This window comes from Melanerpes formicivorus, unplaced genomic scaffold (assembly GCF_026170545.1).
Source record: "Melanerpes formicivorus ecotype bairdi unplaced genomic scaffold, bMelFor1.0.p_v2 SCAF_2, whole genome shotgun sequence".
NCBI classification, from domain to species: Eukaryota; Metazoa; Chordata; class Aves; order Piciformes; family Picidae; genus Melanerpes; species Melanerpes formicivorus.
Window position 1 is genome coordinate 50,997,527 of NW_027142354.1, and position 25,645 is coordinate 51,023,171.

At 51.9% G+C, this 25,645-nt stretch overlaps 1 protein-coding gene across 2 annotated transcripts in view; it reads left to right on the forward strand.

Moving 5' to 3' along the window:
- STK10 (serine/threonine kinase 10) overlaps positions 1–25,645 on the forward strand; it is a 54,559-nt gene that overhangs the window by 8,420 nt on the left and 20,494 nt on the right. For both annotated transcript variants that reach the window (XM_068160144.1, XM_068160146.1), the window contains exons 2-4: positions 4,602–4,766; positions 22,501–22,549; positions 24,893–25,042. In XM_068160144.1, coding sequence (XP_068016245.1) covers positions 4,602–4,766; positions 22,501–22,549; positions 24,893–25,042 — 364 coding nt within the window. The remainder of the gene's footprint in view (positions 1–4,601; positions 4,767–22,500; positions 22,550–24,892; positions 25,043–25,645) is intronic.

Genomic DNA, 25,645 nt, shown 5'->3' on the forward strand with positions numbered 1-25,645 from the left:
GTAGATGATTTTTTTGATGTGGAGTTCGCTCCATGTGTTTTGGAGGATTTGGTGTCAAGCGGTGTGGCAGGCTGACAAACTCGGAGCTGGTGAGCCATCCTGAAGGGCTTTCTTCTTGGGTTTCTGCTGTCTTCCATATCATTGTCTCTGACTTGAAATCCCAAAGAAGGGAAAACAAAACACCTTATCGTGAGAGGAGTTTTCATTTCCATTGCTGCAAGATGAGGACATGGCCCCCAGTGAAGCTCAGGATAGAGATGCAGCTGTAGGGAGGCTGGCAGTAACCCTTTTCTGCCATCCCACAGCTCTTGGAGGGCAAGTGGAGAAGAGGAGGCTCAGGGGTGACCTCATTGCCCTCTACAACTACCTGAAAGCTGGTTGTAGGTGGGAAGGGGTTGGTCTCTTCTCCCAGGCAACCAGCACCAGAACAAGGGGACACAGTCTCAAGCTGCGCCAGGGGAGGTTTAGACTCAAGGTGAGGAGAAAGTTCTTCACCGAGCGAGTCATTAGTCATTGGAATGTGCTGCCCAGGGAGGTGGTTGAGTCACCATCCCTGGAGGTGTTCAAGAGGAGATTGGACGTGGCACTTGGTGCCATGGTCTAGTCATGAGGTCTGTGGTGACAGGTTGGACTCCATGATCCTCGAGGTCTCTTCCAACCTTAGTGATACTGTGATACTGTGAAGTGGCAAATGCTGCCTCTTCTCAGCCTGGTGGTGTGTGTCCCCTTACCATGAGGGCTGTTGCTCAGGCCTGCAGGTTACAGGCTTGGAGGTGCTGGCTCCTTCTGCCTAATTGCTAGCTTAGCTTTTTGAGGTCAGAGTAAGCTGTGCTTTGCTCTGTGCTAATGTCTCAGGGCAGATTCTGATCTGTTGCACAGAGATACGCAGATAGCAGGAAAGGGCTTTAAACCCTGAAGCATCATCTCATGCCTGGGATAGCTGAAAACAGCTCCCAGGGCTGGCAGTGGATGGTTTTTGCCTGGTTGGGATCCAAACAAACCTTCCTGGAAGAATATCTCTGTTTTAATACATTGTGTGCAGGAAAATACCAGCAGAACAGCTGAAGGAAATAGCCAGACATGAGTTACAGAAACTACCCAGTGTGCTTGGCCAAAGTCTGAGGCTGCCTGTGTGAATCGGGGTTGTGTGAGCAGCTTTTGGAGCTGGCTGGCTGCAGCAAGGGGCTGGTGCAGCTGGTTGCCTGATGGCAGGCAGCTGCCAATCCCAGGGAGGCTGCCTGGAGCATGGCTGTAGCCTGGTATCAGGACTGGAGGACAAGCAGATGGAGAAAAAGAGAAGGTGGAAAAACGGGCAGAAGATCCTTGGATTTCCAAAGCTCTTGTGATGACAAATGTGAGTTGCTGAGCTCAGTTCAGGAATGCTCACAGCAACTGGTGTGCATCTCCCTCTCTCTGGTGTGGTAGAAACACTAGAAGCTGGGTTTTGGCTCAGTGGAGCCACAGACAACTCCAGAGAGGATCAGCTGTGCAGCCTGTATGAGTGTTGGTGCTCTCAAAGGCAGCTGTGTGGGGCAAGCAGTCCCATCTCCACCCTGCAGTGAGCCATGCTGGAGACAGTTCGTTTTCCAGAATCTCCTGCTGACCTCATGGCCTCAGGTTCCCTTTCCACTTCAGCTGTCTCACAGGCCTGTGGGGCATTTTAATCCCTTCTGGGAAGTGCCATGAGTGCATTCACTTGTAGCGGTGACATTGTCACAGGGCCCTGGAGAGTGCAGGGTTCATGCCCACACCATCCTCCTGGCTTCCCCACCCACAGCAATGTGCTGTTTCAAAAGCTCCAGTTCTTGCATCATGAGTTCATGGTGTCCTAAGCTGACTTCTTCTTGGGGGTAGTGGTCTCACTTCTGCTGGTGTGCCCAAGCACTGTGACCTCCCAGTGCTGGCTGGCCTGGCAGTGCAAGTATGTAGGACAGCAGAGCTAGACCTCTCCCTTTGGGGTGGAAGCCCAGCTTGTGCATGGTATCCCCTCCTTCCCCAAGCTGTGTTCCCTGCTAGAATGGATGAGGAGATGGAGATGGCTGGGCAAGCACTCCTTTGGGACAGTCCAAAGTGGCAGAGAAAGGCAGCAGCTAGTTGTTATGGACATCTCTACAGGCTGGAGGCTAGTTAGGAAGCCATCTCTGGGGGTTGTTTACCCAGTCACAGAAGTAGTGATGAGGGAGGTCAGGCTGCCAGCGTGAACACATGGGCTGTGCTTGTTCCTCTGCCCACAGCTTGCAGCCTGGTTTGTAAAACCACGTCCTCCAGCTTATCACCCAGCACTCCTGCATGCCTTAGCAAGCCCAGGTGGGGTTGAGAGGTGGCATTGTGGCTGCCAGGGTGGCTCCCCCAAGGCTTCAGGGTGAGGGCAGCTTGGTTCAGAGCTCCCAGCGTGAGCTGATGCTGTGGGGGAGCTGGGGCACGCTCTGCTCCTGGGCTTTTTCAGATGCCTGCAGGGCCCCAGCATCCTGGAAGGGCTGAGCTGGCCGGGACCCTGCCGGTGGGAAGTGTGCGGTGGCTGACCTCCAAGGGAAGCCCCACCTCTTCTCACAATATTTACTTCCCCTCCTTGGACCTCTCCCAACACCGTAAGTGCAGAGCAAACACAGTGGGGCACCTCTTGCTCTGATTTGGAAGCACTGTGCTTTTGCCTTGCTGCTCCTGCTCTGCATCTCCCCCTGCCCTGCCCTTCATCTGCTCCTCGGGGCACCTGGTGGCAACTCGGTAAGAAACAAACCAACCCGAGAGAAAAAGCCCCACATCCCCCTGCTTTCTTCTACAACCAGCAGGAGCTGCTGCCCTGCATTTGGGCCAAGAGCCCAGGTGGGGATGGGTTTTCCCCCTGTGGTAGGGGCACAGCTGCCCATGCCAGCCTGTGCAAACGCAGCAAGTCTTCAAAACCAAACAGAGATTCAGGGATCCCATATTGCCCTCCCTCTGCAGCACCATTTTTGCCTTACTCCTTCCCCAGCCTGTCCCTTGGTACAGAGTTTACTGTCACCTAAGCTGTATACAACTGTTCAGCAGGGCTTGTGTGTTTATACTGGAAATTAATCCTCCTGTAAGCTCCCACGAAGGTTTTCCAAACACAAATATGTAAACAATGCAGCGAGAAAGGTCACAACTAGAGCTTGCTCAGCTCCTCTGGTTCTAACGTCCATGGTGACACTTTTTGCCCTGGGGTAGAGACAGCCCAGTGTGGGAGCAATGGAAGGAAAGTGGGTAATGAACTGGAATGGCACCCTGGAGGCTCCCCTGTGTCGGTGGGGAGCAGAAGGGGTGAGCTTTAGGGATTTGTCCTGTCCCTTGGTCTGCTGATTCAGTGCCCTTCTGGGAATGGTGGGGAGCTCCTGAGTCAACAGCTCCCATCTCGCCTCCTCTCCGGGCGTGTGGCACAGCTCACAGTGAAGCCCTGTGTGCACACAGTCTCTCCAATGCCCTTTTGGCATTCTGTTGCAAATTCTTGCAACAGTCTGTGCAAATTGCAGAGTGAGGCCTTGCACTGGCAGTTCTGGAGGAAGCCAATGGATGGTGCTGGGTGGGTGATGCTCCCATGTGGTCCTCTGTGGGAGCAGCTCGGAGGCTCACCCTGCACTGCCTGCTCACAGAAGTTGCTTTTAGCCAGGCCTTTAATCAGCTGCCTTTTTCTCTGTGCAGGATGGGGCACAAGAGGAGGGACATAAGAAACCTGTCTGCAAATGCTTCCAGTCCAGCATTAATAGCGTTTTGCTGGTGTGGGGCACCTGCAAGCAGAGCAGTCCCCCTGCAGCTATTGCCAAACCCTTCCCAGGCAGTGAGAGCTTCTTGGGGAAGAGTGTTTGCAGGGCAGGAGGTCAGTGAGCTGCTAACCCAAGGGTACATTCCTGTGCTGTTGTGAGGAACTGGGTTGGGGGGGGAAGGCAGCAAAAGTTTTCCAACCACTGTGACAAAGAGGCCATGATGGTTTCCTAATTATTTGGTGAATAAGCAGGTTAAAGGGACTGTGTGAAATGGAGAGGGCAGCTGGAAGAGCACATGTGGGGTTTTCCTTGCTGATCTGAAGTGCTTACTAATCTGCAGCACCAGAAATCAAAATGCAGCCTGCTTCTTGGCTTACCTGCCGAGGAGATGATCCTTGTGTTTCCCCTGTGTCTTACAGACAAGCACCTCGATGAGAGCCCTGGTGAGGAAGGGCAATGTAGGGATGTGCAGGGTTCACAGCTGTACTGTGAATTTGGTTGGATTGCCTGGGTACTCAGAACTTCTGTTAAACAGAGCTCTAACCTCTGGTATTAGCAGAGTGCCTGTACACCGAGGTTTGCTTGCTACAAACAGTAGGATGCAACTCCTTTTTCTAAAAGCCTTTCTCTGTGATGGGAACTGGTGTGGGCATTAGGGCCTGGAGGGAGGGAGGAAGGAGGATGCTTTGGTCCTTACACAGCCATTCATCCTTCCTGCAAAGCTATGGACAGGCTTAGGAAGCAGAAATGCACCTGCAAATTTCCATGCCTGTGTTGTGGCTGCTACCAGCCGAGCTGAATATGAATTGGAGGGGCAGGATTTGTGCAGGTTGTGCTTCTGGCTCTCCTGATCTTTGTGCTCATGCTGGTTTTGTCTTGCAGGCAAAGAACAAGGAAACCGGCGCGTTAGCGGCTGCCAAAGTCATTGAGACCAAGAGCGAAGATGAGCTGGAGGATTACATGGTGGAGATTGAAATACTGGCGACCTGCAATCACCCACACATTGTCAAGCTGCTGGGAGCATTTTATTGGGATGGCAAGCTCTGGGTAAGAGGCTCTTGCTCTGTGTGTGACCTGTGCAGCTCTGTGTTGCTCACTCTGCAGTGTAAGGCAAAGCAAAACCTCTGAAGCATCCTGAGGCACCGGTGTGAGTTAGAAATGAGCCACAAGCTGTGCTATGCTCGCTGCAGGAACAGTGCCTGGAGTTTCCCCATTCTCTTTGATGGGCAAACTAAAGCTGCTTGTAAACTGCCCAAAGAAGATCAAGAGACCTTCACTATTAAGTGAAAAGTGGAGGTGGTTGGGGTTTATTTTTTCACCTTTTGGAGTTTGTAAAGTTAGCAAATCCAGCACCAATAAAGACCACATCTTCCCCATTCAGCCCAAATGGAAGGATAACCCTGGTTTTCTGATCTGTGCCTTATTTCTGGCTCAGCATCTGTACAGCAGAGGCAGCTGGTAGCAAGAGCTCCGTTTCAACAAGAGAGAATGGCCTGAGATTGAACACCCAAGTGCCGGGTTCTGCACATTGGCCACAACAACCCCATGCAGAGTTACAGGCTGGGGTCAGAGTGGCTGGAGAGCAGCCAGGCAGAGAGGGACCTAGGGGTACTGGTTGATGGTAGGCTGAACATGAGCCTGCAGTGTGCCCAGGCAGCCAGGAGAGCCAATGGCATCCTGGCCTGCATCAGGAACAGTGTGGCCAGCAGGAGCAGGGAGGTCATTCTGCCCCTGTACACTGCACTGGTTAGGCCACACCTCGAGTACTGTGTCCAGTTCTGGGCCCCTCAGTTTAGGAAGGAGGTTGACTTGCTGGAACAAGTCCAGAGCAGGGTGATGACGTTGGTGAGGGGTTTGGAACACAAGCCCTATGAGGAGAGGCTGAGGGAGCTGGGGTTGCTTAGCCTGGAGAAGAGGAGACTCAGGGGTGACCTTATTGCTCTCTCCAACTACCTTAAGGGGGGTTGTAGACAGGCAGATGTTGGTCTCTTCTCCCAGGCAGACAGCACCAGAACAAGAGGACACAGTCTCAGGCTGTGCCAGGAGGGAGGTTTAGGCTGGAGGTTAGGAAGAAGTTTTACACAGAGAGAGTGATTGCCCATTGGAACAGGCTGCTCGGGGAGGTGGTGGAGTCACCATCATTGGAGGTGTTCAGGAGGAGACTTGATGGGGAGCTTGGTTGCATGGTTTAGTTGCTTAGGTAGTGTTGGATGATAGGTTGGACACGATGATCTTGAAGGTCTCTTCCTACCTGGTTTATTCTATTCTATTCCCATGTCTGTGGAGGCACAGGGACATAAAATGAATGCAATCTGGTGAGTTAGTGCAACAGTTGGTTGTGCTGCAGCTGGAACAGCGCATTCCTGGATCTCTTTCCCCTAGCCAAGCTGGTGGGGGTGTGTATCTCTCTATTACCTTTTTCCCCCCTCCTTGCCTGCTGTTTAGAGTCCCTGGCAGCAGGGGAAGGTGAGTGTGAAAGGCACCTTCCTGCTTGCTGCCACAGGGCAAGCCTAGGGGGGTGGAGAGGGTAAGGGTATGCACCTTTGTGTACTTGCCCCATGCCAGACTCAAATAGTTGTATGCATGTGTCAAAAGAGTGGAAATCAGGTGAATAGGAGGATTTGCAAACTCACCTTCTTGGACAGTTCATCTGCACCTTACAATTACTGGCAAGTCATAAGTGTCAAAGGGGGCATTCAGCTGCTCTTTTTTTGTTGGTTTTTCTTCCTCCTTTTAATGTTTGAGATAGCTTCGTGGCCTCCCAGGGTAATCTTAGTGGAGTTAAAAAGAAACTAAAAATAGAAAAGAGGTCTTGGCTTTTGAGACTTGCACTTGTGTGAGCTGAGCTGTCAGAGCTTTAGGTCCCTGCTTGTTGTGCTGAGGGCTGAGCCCGGGGCCCGTTGCTGGGATAACACAACCCACGTCTAGCTCCTTCCCCGGTTAAGCAATGCAGGAGAAGTAGTTTTATTGGGCAATGTGTGCTTATTCAGCAGCACCCTGTCATGCTGACACAATGGCAGCATGTGTTGGTGCCCTTTCTGAGTTAAAAAAATCCATCGATAAAGCCCCAAACCTCTCTGAGAGCCCCTGCTGACAGGGCTGCGGTACCCAGCCCTGAGCATCTTCTTGCTTCAAGGGGGCTGGGCTGCTGGTTGTCCAGAGACTTGGTGTTTGGATGGCTGCTAATCATGATGCTGAATCCTGGGTACATTAAAGAACAAAGTAAATATGTACCCTGCTAAGGAAGTGAAAGGCAAACGTCTCTCCTAGGAGGGGGACTCGGGATTTGGTCAGATTGCAGCTACAGCAGAACTAATCTCTGCAAAATTAAAAAGGCAAACATACACCGAGCCTGGGTGGGGCTGCTTGCTAGCCCACCTCTGCTGCTTTTTCCTCCCTGCTCGGTGCCTTGTCTCCTTGAATTTTATACGTTGCCCTTGCTCGTTCTCTCTAAAATGTCAGCCCCCTCCCCTTTCCCCTATCACCTCCTCCCTGCAATAGGAAGCTTTGCCTTCCTTCCTGCAGCGAAGTGGATCGCAATGCTCCTCGCCTCTGCTTTTGTCTAAGAAGCGCTTTGTAATGTCGTACTTGCCGACCTCCTGAAATTAAACAGCTCCCGAGGAGCTCCTGGAACAAGAGCCTGCTGTATGCGGCTGTCCCGTGAGGGCAGACATTAGAGCCCCGGCCATTGTTTCGGGAGGAGGATCGTTCTCTTGATTTAATTGCTTAAGTGGCATTTGCATTTCACGGCTCCGGCTCTTCTCGTTAGCGCTCCAGCGTTTGACTGCCTTTGAGGCAAGTCGATAAGCCAGGCTGTTGTTCTTCTGGAAGGTTTCTAGTCACTACCAGCGTTTCCCTAAACTCAAAGGCACTGCTGGGCAAAAAAAATGTGCATCCCAATGTAAACAACAGCTTTCATTGTCTCGACCGTACCCCATCCCCACTGCTGGCTGTGCCACTGTTTTGGCCGGCATTTTACGGGCTGAACCAGCCCTTGCATGAGGGGGGCACGGAGGCTACTGTGGTTTTGCCTTCAAGCAGCCCAGTCCTTGGGTAAAACTGCTGTGGGTGTATGTCTGGTCAGTGGTCTGCTGTGGTTTCCTTGTCCTCACAGCCCAGCGTGGAAAGACCATGTTCAAAGTGAGAAAGGGGCAGCAGTGGAAGCACACAGATGTGCTGGCAAGGGGTCCAGACGTGCCCATCCTCCTGGATGGCATCTCTTTGGCTCTGAATAATTTATGGCTTGGGCTGTGCCACAAGCAGTCACAGCCAAGGGCACTGAGAGGGGCTCAGTGCTGGGAAGGGTTCTTGCTAAATCAGTCTGTTGACTGTTCTCAGTTTCTTGAACTAACAAGGAAAATATGTGAGGGAACCTGGCCTTCAGTGGTGGCTGCTGCTGCTGCAGAAGCTTCCTTGTCCTCCTGAGCTGCATGAAGTCCCCATGACTCCTTTCTGCCAGGGTTTGGCTTTGTACTTCAGTAACCAGAAGGTGACATGCAATATTTATGGAGAAAAACCCCTTTCTGTGCCAAGGGAAGTGGCTTACCCTACAGCAGCCGCTTTGAAATCTACAGCGCTGAAATGGATAAGCATAAACCAGCAACTTCCTCTTGCTTTTGTACCTGACTGGCATCGAGCTGAAGGAGAGCCCCAGTTCTTGTGTGTGACGGAGCAGAACCCCACTGTGAGCCACAGGAAGGGGCCCCCAGTGGATCCCCAGGAATATAATTGGTGAGGTGACAGAATCCAGCTTCCTTGGCCTATGAATACACTGCAGAGATGCCGTGCCCCCAGCAGCAGTTGCTATCTCATTCTGTTGTCCCTCCATCTTCTTTTCTGTGCTCAGGCAGTCTTGTGCTGGTTGAAAGCAGCCCAGGGAGGCTTGCTAAACTGCAGTGGTGGGAGCTTTCATGATTTTATTTTACTTTTATTGTAAGCCCTGTGGCATTTGATGTTCTTTTGCATAAATCCCAGCTGCTGGGACTGGGGGCACCAAATGAAAGCTGAGAATCTCAAGCTATTAAAAAAAACCAGAAGTCTGGTTTGAGTCCTTGTGGCTGGGCCACATTTTAAAGCCTTTTTTTCCAGGACTTGGAAACACAAAGGCAAAACCCTCCTGATGTTAAAGCTGTTTTGTGACTGAGGGATGGGACTAAGGTGCAGGTTTTGAATGCTTGAAGTCAGTGGTGCTGAACTTGTGCTGATAATTGTTAGGATGTGGGAAAGAAAGAACAGACCTTGTGTGTTGCGTCCCTCTTGAGGGCTGTGTGGGTTTGGTTCTTTTTCTCCTTCCAAAACAACACAAAAAGTCTGAAATCTCAAAGGAAGGGAGGGACTTTTGATCTCCTGCTTTTGAATAGCTCTGCTACTTCCGAGTGTCTCCTGGCACAGACAGAGGAGTGATAAGATGACCAGGGAGGAGAGTCTTGTTTGGGGTGATGAGCTCAGGTTTTCCTGTGGGAGATGTCTGCTCCCAGGGGACAGCGGGCATCACCACCAGGCAACCCAACCCACTGTGGCAGCTGATGTGTGGAGTGGGGCAAGAGAGCTGGGATCCCTCCTGCTGAGATGCTCCAGCACTGAGTCTGCAGGGTTTGCTGGAAATGCAGTCAAAATGTCACTTGGCCCCAGGTGTTTAACCACAGGGCTCTGTCAGTGGTGGTACTTTTCTAGTGAAGCACTGGGGAAATTCTCTGCCCCCACGCTTCTTCCTCCTCTTCTATAAACTGTGGTTGCTATAGCAAACAGGCTTTTGAATAAACAGACATTTCCTGGAGATCAAAGCCATAGTCAGTGTACCATGCAGGTAACCCTGCCTTCTCAGAGCAGTTTGGGGATAGTTAATTTAATCAGCTTAGAGTTTCTTCTCTCTGGCCCGCTGTGTGGGTATGGAACTCGTACAGCTCGCAGAGAGGCACCAGCCTTGTAGCTGCTCTTTGTACTTCCCTTTACAAAAATGGTTTGCATTTTCCATGGGCAGGCCCTGACCTGTTTAGCCAGAGCCTTTTTGGATTGCTACCCCTTTGATATGGATGTTGACTGGAGACTTGGGCATTCTTGAAAATCCTGTATCATGAAGAAATGTTCATTATCCCATGCACTCGACTGCTGGGCTATGTAAAGCATCTGCAGCTTTTGATTCCCCTCAGTTCAAAATACCTTTTCTTTAAAACAAACAAAAAAGGAAGCTGATAACAGTATCAGGTTCCCTAAGGCCGCAGGGAGGTTATTGCAGCTTGCAGGGATGTCTCCCAGGGTGAGCAGCCTGAGCTGTGGCTGGATGCCCGTGGAGAATCTTTTAGCACCAAACCAGCCTGGAGAGGCTTCTCAGCCATCTGTCCCCAAGGAATCTGAGGGCTCTTTGTGTCCCTTTAAATTTACACTTGGCAGGAAGAGTTGCAGTCTAAACTGGCCTTTCCTACTTAGCCTCCTGCTCCTGAAGCTTTGTACCAAACTTCCCCCCCAAAGTGCCTGAACAGTTGGCAGCTCCTGAGTGTCGAACTGTGCATAGAGCTTGAGCACAGCAGAGGAAAGACCAAGAAGGACAGAGTGATTCCTAACCCATGAACTTTGTTAAACAGCTAGACAATGTCCTGAAGGAACAACCCTTTCCTTCCTTTTCCTCCTTTGCACAAACTGCAGAAACTCAAATCCATGCCAGATTTGGCTGCACCCAGAGCGCACACAGTGCTGTGCTGCCAGCTGGGCTGTGCTCTGGTACCTGTGAGCTGCTGTGGGATGAACCCTGCTGGGCAAACCAACGTGGGGGTGGTGTTTGTTGGACTGGTTTCTAAATTCCTGCCAGTCCAGAATTTGGACAGAACTGCAAAACAACCTGGGTAACTTCTGCAGAGTGAGTAAATGAGGAGCAGATAGGGGCAGACATCTGCACACATCAGGGTGTTGCTTGCCCCAGGAGGCTGGGAGTATGGCAGGGATATTGCTGTGACCCCTCTCTGTCCTTAGAGTCAGCTGGGTGCACATCATCTTGGCTGAGGCTGGGAACTGGAAAAAAGCAATGTAGCTTTGTGATTCTTCTGACACTTCCCTGGGTTTCCAGGTTTCAAGCAATGTGCTGTTCAGAGCAGCACAACTGACCTGAGTGGGTGATCACTTCTGCTCCAGCCTTGGGACTGTGTCTTCCCCAGCTGTGATGCTGCAAAGCAGGTATCTGGGTGGCATCCTCCCTCTGCTCCCTGCCACCCTCTGCCTGCAAAGCAGTAAAGCTTCTTTCTGCCTCACCCTTATGGAGGTTGTTTACTGCCTTTCCCAAAGGCATGGAGGTCTAAATCTTCTTCTGCCCTCCTCTCTGCTGTAAAGCTGGGCAGCAGGTTGCATGGGACCAGCACGTCTGCTCTCATTTGTGAATGTGAGCCTCAGCATTCAGACTCCTGGCAAGTCACTGGAAATGCTATTCTGGGTAAAACTGGGGCTTTCCCTTAAAGCTGGGATGGAAATGGAGTGATTTTGATCAACCACCAAGAACTACTTATGCAGCAGGTAAAACACCACAGCCCAGCCAAGTTCAGGAGCGCTTCTACAGGTAGCAACATGACAACACAGACTAGAATAGAAGCCTTTGCCATTCTTTATCCAGGACAACACTGCAAGAAAAGGTTGTTGAGGCAATAATAATGCCTTGTGATTTCATACCCTTGTCGTCTATACACCATGGAACGCTGTGTGAAAGAGACCTGGTGTCATTATCCCAGTTATTAGAAGGGGAAGCAGAGGCACAGACAAGAATTTGCCTGAAGTTTACCCAGCAGGGTAAATGGTACTTGAGAGTAAGTCCTATGTGCTGAATCTCAGTCACAGGTTCTAAGCATAAGGCCTTAGTTTCATGAAAAGGAAGGAGCAGACAAGAAGCCTACAGGCAAATCAGCTTTCAAAGCACTTTCAAACTTTGTTTAGAAATGAATTGCAATAAGCCACGTTCCCACTTGGCTGGCTTTCCAAGGGAAATGCTGAGGAACAGTGTTTGCATGTAAATGAATATTGATGTTCTGTATATAGGAAACAATGCCTTGAAACCTAGCATCTGCCTGTGCCCTGCAATGAGTGCTAGATTGCTGGTTTAGACTTCTTCATTTCATTTCAGTTACAGCCCTGAAGTTTCCATTTGGGAGGGAAGGGGAATGGCCTTTTGCAGACCTTATGGCTTGGGGAGGTTTCCATTGACTTCAAAGCCCTCACTCAAACAGTTAAATAGCAATGCTCTCGTCGTGTGTGATGGATCCAGGCACCTTGTGTTGTGAATCTGGGGAGGTTCAGAACAAGTAATTGTTTCTAGGAAGATGCTGGGCAGGAGTGGAAAATGTAAAGGTTTTTCTGCTACCCCTTCAACAAGTTGTCCTCCTGGCTGGGACAGGCTTTGAGGTTGTGCTGGAGCTGCTGGCTCTTAATAAAAGACATCAGGAAACTTGTCCTGGGTCAAACTCCAGCTTTCATGGTGAGCTCTGCCCTTCTGAAATGCATCATCTGTTCTAGGCAACGGTACAAACTTCACACACTTGAGCTTGGTGAATCTTCCCACAGAAGCAGCAACTTGTTCATTTTAGCTATTTATATGTGTAAGAATTTTCTGCATTTTGTTGCCTGTCCAGTAACAAATGCTCTGGTGAACTGAGTGGCCTCTAAATGCTGATTAACTTGGTGAGAGAAGGGGGATCTTACTCACAGCCCTCCAAGCAGCAAAGGCTTTGCCCTGTGCCCGGGCAGAGAGCCATTGCCTGGGTGTTTTTCTGGTTTCTATAGCAAATGAGCCCTGGCCTTCCTCCCACCATCCCTGCTCCACAGAGCGTGACTCTGGGAGCCTGAGCACTTGGAACTGGTCTTGGTCTGGTGCTGCAAGGCAGAGCTCGTGAAGGAGCCTGTATGTGTGGCACTTAACCCTTCCTGCAGCGTTTGGCAACCCAGGTACCGCTGTCTGGCTGTAGCTGTGCCGACCCTCTCTATTCTGCATCTTGTAGCTGTTGGCTTCCACTGGCCAGGGGTGTTCTGGGGTCCTCATCCTGCTGGGATGCTGGTTAACAAGTTGGGAGGGTGAATTCAGACAGGGCTGGATATCAGTCCTTGTCAAAAGAAGCTAAATGCCCCCATGACTCTAAGGAGGGGAAAGGATGCTTTTTGCAACCTTCAACCCATTTTGTTTCATTAAACTAAAAGGAGTTTTGATTGTTTATGCCAAAATATCAGCAGGAATGGGAATTTTTCTTCCAACCTGTGGGGCAGTAGTTGAAGGAAATATTTTGTCATCTCAGAATGATTTATATGTGAAGAACTCGTGCCTAGACACCTATGACAAGCAGGGAGCTCTGTGTTTCAAGAAGAGTATGCAGTATTACATGACTTTGTCCTCAAAGAAGCTTTCCTGCTCTGAAGCTTTCTAAGCCTTGGGTTTCCTCACTTGCTGCCCTGAATCTTCTTTCCCCTGCTTGTTACAGGGACAGACCTTGTTTTATTTCAAACACTTTTCTCTGTAGGTTATTTTGTTCAGAAAAGGCAGGGGGAGAAAGAGTTTATTATATTTAAAGTCTCTGAATAGTGTTCTTGTCTGTAAGGGAAAACTGGCAAGCTTGGAGCACCCTTTTACAGAGAGCTAATTATTTCACTTCCACCTACAGCATACTTGCCATGTCAGACAAGCTGTTGACATTTGTGCTGTGGCAGCAGAGGCTTCTCATGGCTTATGTATTGTTTCATGGCCTCTCCAGCATGCACTGAGGGGCAGTGGCAGCCAGAGGGGAGCTTGGAGCTGGTGACTTTTGCAGATGCCAGTGGTTCTCAGATTTTTGTCCCCTTTTGTGGTGGTACACTGGCCTTGTGGAGTTCTAGAAATGAGGTCAGGGAGGGCAGCCCATGTCCTTGGTGCATAGCATGCTGCTGTAGTGTCTCGCCCTGTCTTCAGTCCCTAGCAAATAGCCAGGGCAGCTCAGCCCATCTGGTTCATGAGCAGTGCTGGGCTGGCATAATTTGTTCCCTGTTTACCTCCAGCTCACTGGCATGTGTTGGGTGAAAAGCATTAGGCAGGAGAGTGATGGGGAAAGTGCCAAGTTACATGGGTGTGGGAATGTGATCCACCTCCTCCCTCCACTCCATAATGTAAACTTAATCCTTGGACTTCAGTCGGAGCAGGACCGGCTGGCTGAGATAACAGGGAGCCTCTGCATGCTTGCAAACAAAACATGGCCCCAGACTTTAAAGGAGAGAGTAGATCTGGCCAAATTCTATTTAAAAACCAAACTGGTGCTCCTCAAATGCAACCCCTGTGGTCCTGCATGCCCCTTTACTGTGGGGGAAAGAGTGGAGTTGCTCCCGGCTGGGCTGGCCCAGCATTGCTTGTCTTGCCTCCTCTTGCAGCCAGCAGGACAGCATAGCTTAACTATTACCCTCCAGAACTTGGGTTCAGATGTCAAGAAGATGGAGTAAAGGACCTGCCCCTTGACCATGACTAAATGCAGTTTCTGTGCCTAAATATATCGCTGCGTTCTTTCCACCAGCGAGGAGCAGCTCTGTCCTCTGGGGCTGTGTTGCTCAGAAGCTGAAGCCCCTTTCTCAGTCCTGGGAGGTAGAAATGTGTCCAAAGTTTTTGCTGGCACCATGAGGATGAGCTCAGCCAGTCAGCCCAGGGGACATGACAGGGTGGGAGGGACAAGGGATGGAGCTCTTCACCCTGTGCTTGAGTGTTTGGAGGCATTGGGTGCAGGTAGAAGCTCTGACTGATAAGCAGGGTGAGGTGCAAATTGTTCATGGGGAGACTGCCTGGCCTCCCCACGTGTCTGGGCCATAGCCAGGCTGCAGAGGCAGTGCTGGCATCTCAAGGTGCATGTGGAGGTTGTCATCTGCTCTGCATGTGGAACTGGGCCTCTGGCACAGAGTGGTTTCAGGATGGAACTTGAGGTCTGGATCCATCATTTATCTGGGTGGCTTTTGGGCAACTGGCCATCGATGTTCCTTGTGCTACACTTTGTGTTTGCTGCAGTGAGTGTTGCTAGACCAGGGTCATCCCCTTCAGGGGTTTTGTGCAGATGCTCTATGACCTTGTCTGAGTCCTCTCAGTGTTACTACAGTAACACACAGAGTTTGAGAACAGTGCTAGCTGTTGCCCCTGTCCTTTGTTTTCCATGGCATGTGTATCACAGGGCTCAAAAGGAGTGTGGGTTGGCCACTGTAAGCTGCTGGGTGACTCTCATTCTGAAGGACTTCAATGGGAAAGACCATGTTCAGTAGCTACTGAGCAACTGTGGTGGGCAAGAGGGCAGGAAATTTTCTGCTCCTCTAGAACCAGGACTGAGGGCTGTAGGAAGATGGTCTCCTGGACTTGGTCTCTCTTCTCTGCCTCTGAGTCATCACCAAATCCTCTAGGAGCGTCTGGGCCCTTTGCTTCCCACGGCTTCTTCAGGGCTTCAGAAAGGAGGCTGTTTTGCCTCTGCCAGGGTGAGAGACCTGCCTGGCCATGACTCCTCCATACCGTGTCACAGGTGAAGTCTAGCCTGTTTCCTCCCACCCTTCCTGCCTTCCTCTTGCAGCCTGTGATGATGCATCCTGAGGTGATGCCTCCTCAGAGTGCTGCCTCAGCTGCCTTCTTTCCTCCCAGCTACCAGTTCTGCCATGGTGGGAGGAGGATCCAGACTTCCCCTTTTGGGCAATCCCCTTGCAGAAAAGCAGGGTCTGCTCTCTTGCTGTATTCTGAAAAGCAGCTTTGAAAACTCACTGTAAGGGGCTTTCTTCCCTCACCACTGCACAAGTGGGGTCTTATCACATTTCTGCACTGGAACTTGTGGGGCTGAGCAACCTGCTGGCTCTGGAAGTACTGTTCATTGCCTGGATGTGCTGGGAGGAAGCATGGGCTTTGGCTTTCAGCATCACTGACCCTGTGGGCAGGGTGACTGCAGTGACAGGCAGTGAGGGGAATGCAGACACAGAGCCTTGGGGCAGCCAGGGAAGTCCCTGCTAACAGTTCTGCACCATCCTCCCTTCACCTCTCACTGCAGCACCGGGAGAGGCCAGAGGCAGCCAGGACTTCTCTTCCCTGTGTTCCAGTCGTGCTGAGTGTGAAGGATTGCCGCCCCCAGGCCCCGTGCTGCCCGGGGGCTGTGCCGGCAGCAGCGGGGGCTGCCTGCGGCGCTGCTTCCGCTGCTCCGCTACGCGGCTGGGCGATGCCCGCAAAGCTCTCCTCTCCCTGCTGCCATACCCACGGGCACCCACATCTGCCCCTGACTCCTTCCTCCGGCCTCTCCCTCCCGGGTTGCCGTCTGGAGGGGCAGCCCAGGAATCCGCCACCCTCCTCCCGCATAGAGAAGGTCCAAAACCTCTGACAGTGAGCATGGCTGAGGCCAGCTGTGGCACACCCTGCCCCTTCCCTGTGCCTTTCTCGAACTTGGAGAGCACTGAGATGGAAGTGACTGCTGCTAATGGCAGCGTTCCCCCAGGAGCTTTGTGCCGACTCAGCATCCTGGAGAGAGGGGAAGTGGGAAAGGTGCAATAGATGGCAACCTGGAGAGCTTTCCCTTCACCAGCTTGGTCTACAAATGGAACACAGTTTACTTTACCACATTTGCTTTTCTTATCTCCCCAGTCTCTCTGTGCCCATACTAGGTGGGAGAGCCAGTGGCTGTGCTGGAGGGTGCCTTCTGCTGTGGGTGATGAGGACTACTCTGTGTTGCCCCACAGACATGGTAGAACCACAAGGCTGTGCATGGGCGAGGGAGGCTGCCGCAGCAGCAGGATGCTGTGGTTTGCCTTTGCCCCAGCAGCAGGCAGCTGCTTAAACATAATGAAACCCTCTGCTGCAGATTAGGAGAGGAAATTGCTGAGGTACTTCAGTTTTGAAGCAGTTTCTGGGCCAGGCAGGGTGGATCTGGGGGTAGATGGATCTTGGGGACGCAGGCAACTTCCAAGCCTGCTGATGCTCAGGTCTCAGTGCAAAGGAGGATGGCTGGGTGGTTACAGTGCTGAGCATGGTGTGAGCCACTGTAATGGCCTGGGTGCCCTAGAGCACCCTTGTGACTCCAAAGCAATTGGTCTATTCAAAGTAGCAGAGCAAAGTCACAGGAAAAGCCTGCAGGCACCCACCACCTCCAGTGACGTGGGAGCAACTGGGCTGCCAGCCAAGGGCTCCTGCATCCTAAGGGGACCTGGTGGCCTCCCTGTGCAGCTTGCTGCACTTGAGGAAAATGCCTGGCTGCCTAGGGCCAGCACCACCGAAAGGAGCTGCCCTCAGCTTTCCCAGCTGATGGGGTGTTTTTTCCTCCCCATCTCCCTTTCTGACTGGAAAAGGCATTGCTCCAGCACTGTTGCAGAGGGAACAGTTCATGGGCCTCTGCCTTCTGACATGCCAATCGAGTGAGTAAGAGCTGGGCTGAGGGTGTGCCTTTGCCTCTTAATTGATTTTCAATTGCAAACCTCAGTTCAGGGACATCAGCTGTTCCACCCTTGGTGACTGTGCAGTGTTTGGCAAAAGTACCTTTTAAGATAAGCTGCTTTTTATTATTATTTATTACACATTTTTTTAGCTGTAGAAAGTTCTAGGAGCTCAGACACAGCCAGGAGGCAGGACCGGTCCTGCCCAGAGTGGGAGGAGCGAGCGGGCTCTCAGCCATACCTGAGAGGACTGCCTGGGCAGAGGATGCTGCTCCTGCTTTGTCAGATACAGACACTTCACTGGGCTCTAATCCATCCCAGATTTGTTTTCTGGCTTAGTGCCTCTCTGAGCCTCTCCTGGTGTTTGGTACCAAAGGGATTCTTCAGGCACAGGCTCCCATCTGCTGTCTTGAGCTGCAAAAGTCATATCATGCTTTTCAATAACATATGGTGCCCTCTGGCTCAGGTACTACTGGAGTCTGTGTCTGCTCCGTGTCTTTCAGAGCACTTAACTTAGGCTATAGCTATTTCATACATATGTATGTATATTCATTCTCCTGGGCACCCCCAGGCTCACTGGACCCTGCTTCCTTTCCTCCCAGGCAGCCACTTATTACTTGAGCCGCCCGGAAAAGGGCCCCAGGCACCTCTGTGTGCCCCGCTCCCACTTGGGCTACAAAATGCTTCCAGGTCCTGCAGTGTCTAAAGGCAGGATTAGGGTGAGGTGTGGGGGAAAAATCAAGTTCATCAGCGAAGCTCTTCAACTTGGAGTGGGATGTGCTGCCCAGGGAGGTGGTGGAGTCACCATCCCTGGAGGTGTTCAAAAAGGGACTGGATGTGGCCCTTGAAGCCATGGTTTAGTAGTCATGAGGTGTTGGGTGACAGGTTGGACTTGATGATCTCTGAGGTCTTTTCCAACCTCACTGATTCTATGATTCTGCCTTCAAATGAATGTTCAGTGTAGTTTTGCCTATGCAGAGGTTTCTTGAAAGCAAAATGTTACATCACTTCTGCGTAGTGACCTCTTCATTCTTGCTGCTCCTCTGAAGGCACAGGAGAAAAGGAACCATTTTTATGTTGTGTTTTGGTTTTCTTTTAAAGAGCAGTGCTCAAAGTGTGGTACAAAGGTTTTGAGAGGTAGTGAGAGCAGGTTCCTTTCTCTCTGTAAACCAGGTGCCCACTTCTGTTCTCTGAGTGCACTTCCTGCATCACTGTCGAGCTGCAAATGAGCCCAGGGTGGTGGCTGGGTTTCTTGACCATGGTGTTGGATCTGAGACTGGGGATCTCTGGCTGTGCTGGAAGGCAGCCAGTAGTCAGTTGTGTAGCTCATGGCTCGTTGAGGGGAGCTATCAGTGAATTCTGCATGTGCCTGTGAGGTGCTAGTGACTGAGCTAACATGCCAATAGTGCACAATCCCTGGGGTTTAGAACAGCTTTTGGGTGGCAGTAGGAGGGAGAGCTCCTGTTGCTGCTGCCTGTCTCCCCCAGCAGCTCAGCACAGCAGAGGGGCTGGGCAGCCTGCAGCGAGGAAGTCCCTGGATTTCTTGTACAGAGGAAGTCATTATAAACAGGATGTTTGCTCTAGCCCCATTCCATTGCTTGCTGGACCCCAAGCAGGAGGAGGAGGAGGTGGTGTGGATGCTTGCCCCAGCTCTAATTAATGTGAAGGAGCTGCTTTCAGGATGTCCCCACTGGGACAGATACCAGCATGGATCTCATCTCTCCAGTTCACAAAACTGCAGGAGGATTTTTGGGACCAGGTGAAACTTCGAGTTTGTGGTGCTGTTGTAGCTCTGTGCTGGGTCCCAAGTCGTGCAGGTCCCAGGGGAATTGCTGGGCAAGGCCAAGAACAGAGCAGGCAGCAGCACAGCACTGAGATTGGCGCTGTCACTGGAGCAGTTGCTGCTCCAGCTGTGGCTTGGGGACACCTCACTAAAGGAGTAGTCAGATGATATATCACAGCACATGGAAACAGTTGTAAGAGCCAGACTGCAGGCCTGGGGTAAATCATCAGCCTCCTGTCTGTACAGATGCACAGCTCTCTTCTGGGATCCTCAACTTGTCCTTCATTGTGGCAGGAATGGCAGACTGCCCATCCCAGAGAGTCAGCAACCACCCCACTGCAGCTAAGAGGAGTGTGCCTGCACGGCTTCCACTCTCCATGAGTATCCTGCATCCCCCAGCTCACACATAGAGACATCTCTGGGCTGCTGCCACTGGGCTGCCTTCCTACCTGCTTCAGAGGTAAAGCCCTTTAGAGGCTGGCCCTGCTCCTGGCAGGCAGTGTGCATTGTGCAAGCCGTGGTACTGCCAGCCACGTTTGCTTAACTCAGGGTTTCTGGGCTGAAAGGAGCCTGTCAGGGTTTTGGATGTTCACTCTGGTTACACCCATGATTATGCTTTGGCACCTCTGTCCTTGTTGAAAATGTGTATTTCTAAGTTTTCCATATTTATTTCCCACATTCCCAGTGCCTGGCTTGCAGCCTGCTGTGCCTGCATGGACAGACACGGTCACGCTGGCTCAGGGGGACCGATTTCCCTGCTTTTCTCACTGCTATGCTGCAAACCTGAATGAAACTTTGTGAGATGAAGCACATCCCACATGGATGCAGAGTAGGGTGTGTTGTGCTTGGCCCTTCCCCATCTAAAAGCTCTGTATGTCTCAGCAGAGCACCCTTGAGCTGTGCTGGCTGAACCCCTGATGGGAAACCTCAGCTCAGCGTCTGCCTGACAGGGGAGACATCATGGGGCTGCTGGGGGCTCTGCTGACTGGGGCAGCTGTGGCTGTGACCCAGCTGGCTTCCCACGGTGTGTCTCACCCCTCAAATTTAGAATTGCATTTCTCAGTCTGGAGGCTCTGCAAAGGGGAGCTGTGTGAGGTGCCAGGGGACTTGGTTTAGTTGGGACACACAAAGAGGCAGAAGCTGTAAAGCTGCTTGCTGAGCATTAGTAGTGAAAGCACCGAGTCAGCTGGATGGCAAAGGCCATGTTAGCAGCTGATTCAGGCTGCATTGTTTGACGTTTTGGGACTGTTTAGATTCAAGAGCTGAGCCTGGTAGCCTAGATAAGCATCTTGTCAGGCTCTCCCTACTGACTGAATGTAAGCAAGGCTGTTGCTTGAACCTGGAGACCACCCTCTTTGAGCAGGGGAGTTCCCAAGGTGCCTGGATCAGCAGGAGCAGGAAAGGATTGCTCATGTGAGATGACCAAAACCTTGGGCTGTGATTCAGTGATGAGGCAGGATCATTTCTAGGGGCAGGTCTGCCAGCCAGAGCAGAGCAAAGCTGTCATACTCAGGTGGGATTTGGTCTGCACTGTCTGTCTGTACCCACTGCATCCCTGCACTGTGGGCTTGGGTCACACAGGTCATTTGCTCTTGGCTGGTCTGGGCTAGTGCAAGGTTGGATGGTCTTGCAAAGGGCATGTTCCATGGGCTGCATCATGGTATCACTGCATGGAGGTACCATCACCAGGCTGGCTGTGCCAGCAGAGCCCCACATTTCCCCTCAGCTTACCAGAGCAAGGGAAAGCCATTGCTCTCCCAGCTGGCAGGTTGGCATTGATATGGGGCTTGTTTGGGATTTGCTTCTGGCACTTTGGATTCTGAGGAGCCTAGGAGGGGCTGGCATCCACTGGTGGTGTTAGTCTGCTCTGATGAATGCGATGAGGAACATTGTAAAACAACTGCTTGAAATGACTCTCCCAGAACTGTTAGGGCAGTGATGGGGCACAGGGTTCCCAGTGGGGAACTCTGTGCCTGGGAAGACCACTGCAGGAGGCAGTTCTTGCCTTTCCATTTGCTGGTGAAGCTGCTGGTGCTCTGGTTCAAGGTATAAACTTCAGCAACAAAGCCACGTTGGCATGGCTCACTTGTGCAAGGGCTCTGCTGGCCTGCCAGGCTCCTGCTCAGTTCAGAGTCAGCACAGATTTGTTCTCCTGGTTTGCAGATGATTGGAATGTCTTCCCAGTTGCTTCTCTCCATCTGTCTGCTTCAAATGCTTCCCCATTCCTGGCCTCTGGTTATTCCTCTCTGCTTCCTCTGACAGTGCCTGTGTCATGCTGCCCAACCTGCCTGGGTTTCTTTTCTCAGCATTGTCTCCCCTCTGACTCTTGGACCTGGGCCAGTTCTCACCAAGCAGTTCAAGGTTTGCTGCCTCCCAGCACCTGATCCTGCTTCTCCAAAACAAAGTAATTGTGTCTTCCACTGCAGTCTGGGTTGATAATAATGTTTCCCTTGTCCACATGTACAAACTGAAGGACAAAAGAGTGGGATGTGACTTGCCTGGAGCTGCAGGATTAGACCATGGGAAAGAGGGAATTTGAACCTTCTCCCCTCAGCTCCTGCTCCAGTGCTTAGAGCCACATTGAATAACATGACCTCCACTTGAAGGTCTTCGAGAGCTGTACTGGTAAACACTGCCTTCAGTCATTGTCCTCAGAATAACCTCTGGCATTTCACCTCTCCGGTATGTTGCCCTGTGTTACCTCGACAAGAAGAGCTTGTTGGGGAGGTGAAGCATCTCTTGTCCTTCATAACCCCTGGCTGTGATCTGTTTTTCTGAGCAGCCTCCTCTGCCCCCATGTGGAGTGGGGATGGGCACCAAATCCCACCCCAGGAGCAACTCTGGCTGAGTTAGTGTGGCGGTGAGGGGAAAGAGGACCTGCATCCCCCAGGTGCTGGGAAAGGGCTCACCAAGAGTGTGCTGCCCCTCCTGTGGTGGGGGACAGCAGGGGCCAGGCTGGCAGGGATGAAGGCACTCTGTACATGTCCCTGGCAGAAAAAGATCTGGTGAATGTATTTGGCCTCTTTATTGACATAGTTTCCCCTCAAGTTGCTCAAAATCGAGAGAGCAATGAACTAGTGAGCAATGGAGGGGGGAGAAATAGCGATCATTTGAACAATAAAAGAGGGAGATGGCAGCCCTCCCCAGCTCTCATTTGGCAAAGAAATCCTGCCTGATTTCTCTGGGCCACGTCAACTCCCAGCTATTGCAGCTATCTCATCTTGTTGGCCAGGCTGCTCTCTGGAGCAGCCCTCCTTCCAAAATGCATTGGGAAGAGATGTAAGCGGAGAGGCAGCTGGAGCCGAGGCTGGCTGCGCGGGTGGGCGTCCAGGTACGGGGCCAGGCGTGACTGCAGGGGGTGTCACAGCGATGGGGACAGTCCTTCTGAGATGGCTGTGGTGGGTGATGTACTGTACTGGCTCTGGCCTCCAGGCTTGGCTGACTATTCCTGCTGGGGCTGCCTGGGGATGTGCCTTGGGGAGCACCAAAGGGTCTTCATCCCTGTGCTGGGGTTAAGAGGCAGCTTTGCCATGCTGGGAAGCAAAAACACAATGCTTTTGTCTCCTCTCCCCTACCTGGTAGACTCAGTGAGACATGGCTTTGACTTTGATTCCTCTCTCTTTGTCTCCCCAGATCATGATTGAATTCTGCCCAGGCGGGGCAGTGGATGCCACCATGCTGGGTGAGTGCAGTGCGTGGTGCCAGGCTCTTCTCTGTGCTCGGGGTAGTGCTTGCAAGGTGTTTGCAGCCTTCTGGCATGCTTTCAGGGGCAACCTTTGGACAGGTGGCAGACATGAATGCCCCAGCTTCTTCAGCTACCACTTCTTCTCCCATGAGTTTGCCTATTTTCATACCTGGAGCAGAAGGTGTGGCAGCTCTGGGGCATTTCTTGAGCTACTTTGATGTCCTTTTGTGATTTAAATGCTGCTGGGATCAGCAGATCACAGGGCAGGGGGAGAAGGGTGAGTCTGGCTGCAGGAAAAAGATGGCTTTAAATATTTATCTGCTGGAGGCACCAAGTGCTTGGGATCTTGTTCTCACAGCTTCCCTGGCAGGGCAGCGAGGCCGAGGTGTTGAATCTGGGTGCCTGTCACCATGAGCCTCCCTGGATCTTCTTGCTGAGCTCTCTGTATGGTTTTGGTCGTCTGGTGAAGCAGCAGAGTGTCTGAATAAACTGCAGTTTGCAGTAATTCCAGGAATCTTCCCATTTTTAACTCCTCCCTTCCACATAATGCCTCTGAGACTGGGAGTGTGTGGGTGTTCCCCAAAACAGCCCTGGCTGGTGCCACAACTACTCCATGCCAGAGCTGTACAGACCCCGAGGAGGGTGACACCAGCTCTGGACATGAATGTGGCTCCCTCAGGTCCTTTTGCCCGGAGCCCCTGGGACACAGATGTGTCTCCCTGGGGATTACTCCTTTTTAGCTCTGGAATTTCCAAAGACCTCACTTTCTTTTTATTTTCAGAAGTGTGGACCCAAATTTGTCATCTTTCAGTCAGCCCCCCCTAAAACTTGTGCCTCCTTTAGGGATCTCCTTTGAAGCAGGTCCAAATCACTGCTTGAAGAAGTACCTTTTCTGAATTGCTGGAGGAAATGATGCCTTCCCCCTGCAAAGCCTCAAAAAGGGGTCTCTGTCTCTTGGGATATGGAAACCCCCTTGAGGATTTGTGGGGCCATGTCCAGGGCAGTCAATCTCTGGAGGACCTGGGAAGGGGGAGCATGGAAAACTGTGAGCAAGTGGCCTGGCTGTTGTGCTGTCACCTCCCAAATGAGGGGCAGGAGGAGCTGTGAGTCTGAGCTCAGCAGTGCTCCCAGCATGAGTAAACTCAGAGCTGCCACATGCTGCCTGTTCTACCTCCCTATTGCCACCAGCAGCTGAGGTTTGACTTGGACACCATCTGTACAAAACTGTGTCCCACTGCACCTTGCTTTTGCCAGATGCTCCAGGAGTGGTGAAAATAATCAGCTTCCCCCAGAGCAAGGGAGATCTTGGTGGGAAAGAGGAGGAGCCAAGTAGCTGACCCAGCATCCCCCAGCCTGTGGTTAAGATGCGCTCTCTGAACAATAAATCTGTCCCAGTTGCTGAGGTCTGTCTGTCAGCCCCCATCCTGGCCATGCAGTTTGGTCAGTTGGAGCTGTTCAAGGCTTGGTCGGCTCCACTGCATGCTCAGCTATGCTGGAGGAGGGCTTTGCACTGCAAGGGCCTGTCAGAGAGAGGAAAGGAGGGAAGCTCAATGATGGTAACCATCTGGAAGCTTGATGGTTTGCAGAGCTTGTCTTGGAAAGTGGTGAAGGTGGCCAAGCAGAGCTCAACAGGGAGGTCACACCAGTGGCTGCATGCCCCACAAGCTTCACAAACAGGGGCAGACAGCAGGGTATGATTTGGTGTGCTGGCATCAGATGCTACTTGAAAAACACAGCTCAGAGCAGTGGGCTGGGATAACTCTGGTGAACAGTTTATTGCTTGTTGTTTTAGGAACTGGTGAGGCCCTGATGATGTTCAGGGGGTTACACTGCATCTCCCTGTCAGGAGTAGCTCCCTGGGGGATGAGAACACAGTTGCAAATGGAGCTGCCATGCGTTCACACCTGTGTTTGACCCTGCTGCCTCTGGCGGCTGAGTTCAGCTCCCTCCTCTCTGCAGCATCATCCTCACCCTGGGTGAGACCTGCCTGCAGGGACCTGTTTCACGAATCAGCAGGGAATTTGCAGTTCAGTCCCCATCTTGGGAGTGCCTGGCCACCCTGCCTCATCCCCCTCATCTGCTGTCCTTGGGCCAGGTGCCTCAGCCCTGCCTTCCTGGAGGGGGCTATGAACCAGCAGCTCCAGACAGGCCAGCACTGCGCTGAGTGCTGGCTTAAGGAATAAATTACCCCAACAGGCTGATATGCATCGGTGTCCCACTGCTTTGACACATGGACAGCAGTTTCCAGGTGGTCTGCTGGGTAGTCTGTGCCTTCCTGCTGGAAGCAGGCATGGCTCAAATCCCTGTCCTGGTTAACAGCTCCCTCTTCCCTCCCTGCAGAGCTGGACCGGGGCCTGACCGAACCTCAGATTCAAGTCATTTGCCGCCAGATGCTGGAGGCTCTCCACTACCTGCACAGCAAAAAGATCATCCACCGTGACCTGAAGGCAGGCAACGTGCTCCTCACTCAGGATGGGGACATCAAGCTCGGTGAGCCAGCCGTGTGTCAGGTGTTTGCTTGGCTGAGCTTGATGGGAGAGCTGCCAAGGGCGATGGTGCTGCTTAGGACCATTTCTCACCGCACTAATGACAGTGGGAGCTGGATTGCAGTGTTAGGCTGTGACTGAGTGTAGGGGATTGAGGGATGCTCTCTGGCTTCTCTCCTGCCTATGGGACATCAGCTGCTTGTCTGCTGGCTGGTGAGCTCAGGCAGGAGAAGGTGGGGGTAAACTTCATATTGTTCCATGGGAGCCCAAATCTATGACCGAGCTGTGTGCTGTGCTTAGCTCCCAGCTAGGCAGCAAGACTCCTCAAGCCACAGCCATGCTCAGGCCCTTGACTGACTTTCATGAATTTGCTTAATCCCCCTTTGAACTTGATTTTTATGCTTTTTGGCCTGTTGAGCATCCTGTGCAGGGTGCCAGGTGGCAGAGCTGGGAGCTGGAAGAATTTGTCTTATCTCCGGAGCAGGTCTGGTGGTGACAGGAAAAGTTCTGCCAAAGAATTGCTTTGCCAACTTGGGTTAAATTGGCATCCAGCTACCTGCTGGGGGGTGAGAAGGTAGCTTTTTCTGTAGGGATGGGTCAGAAAGGT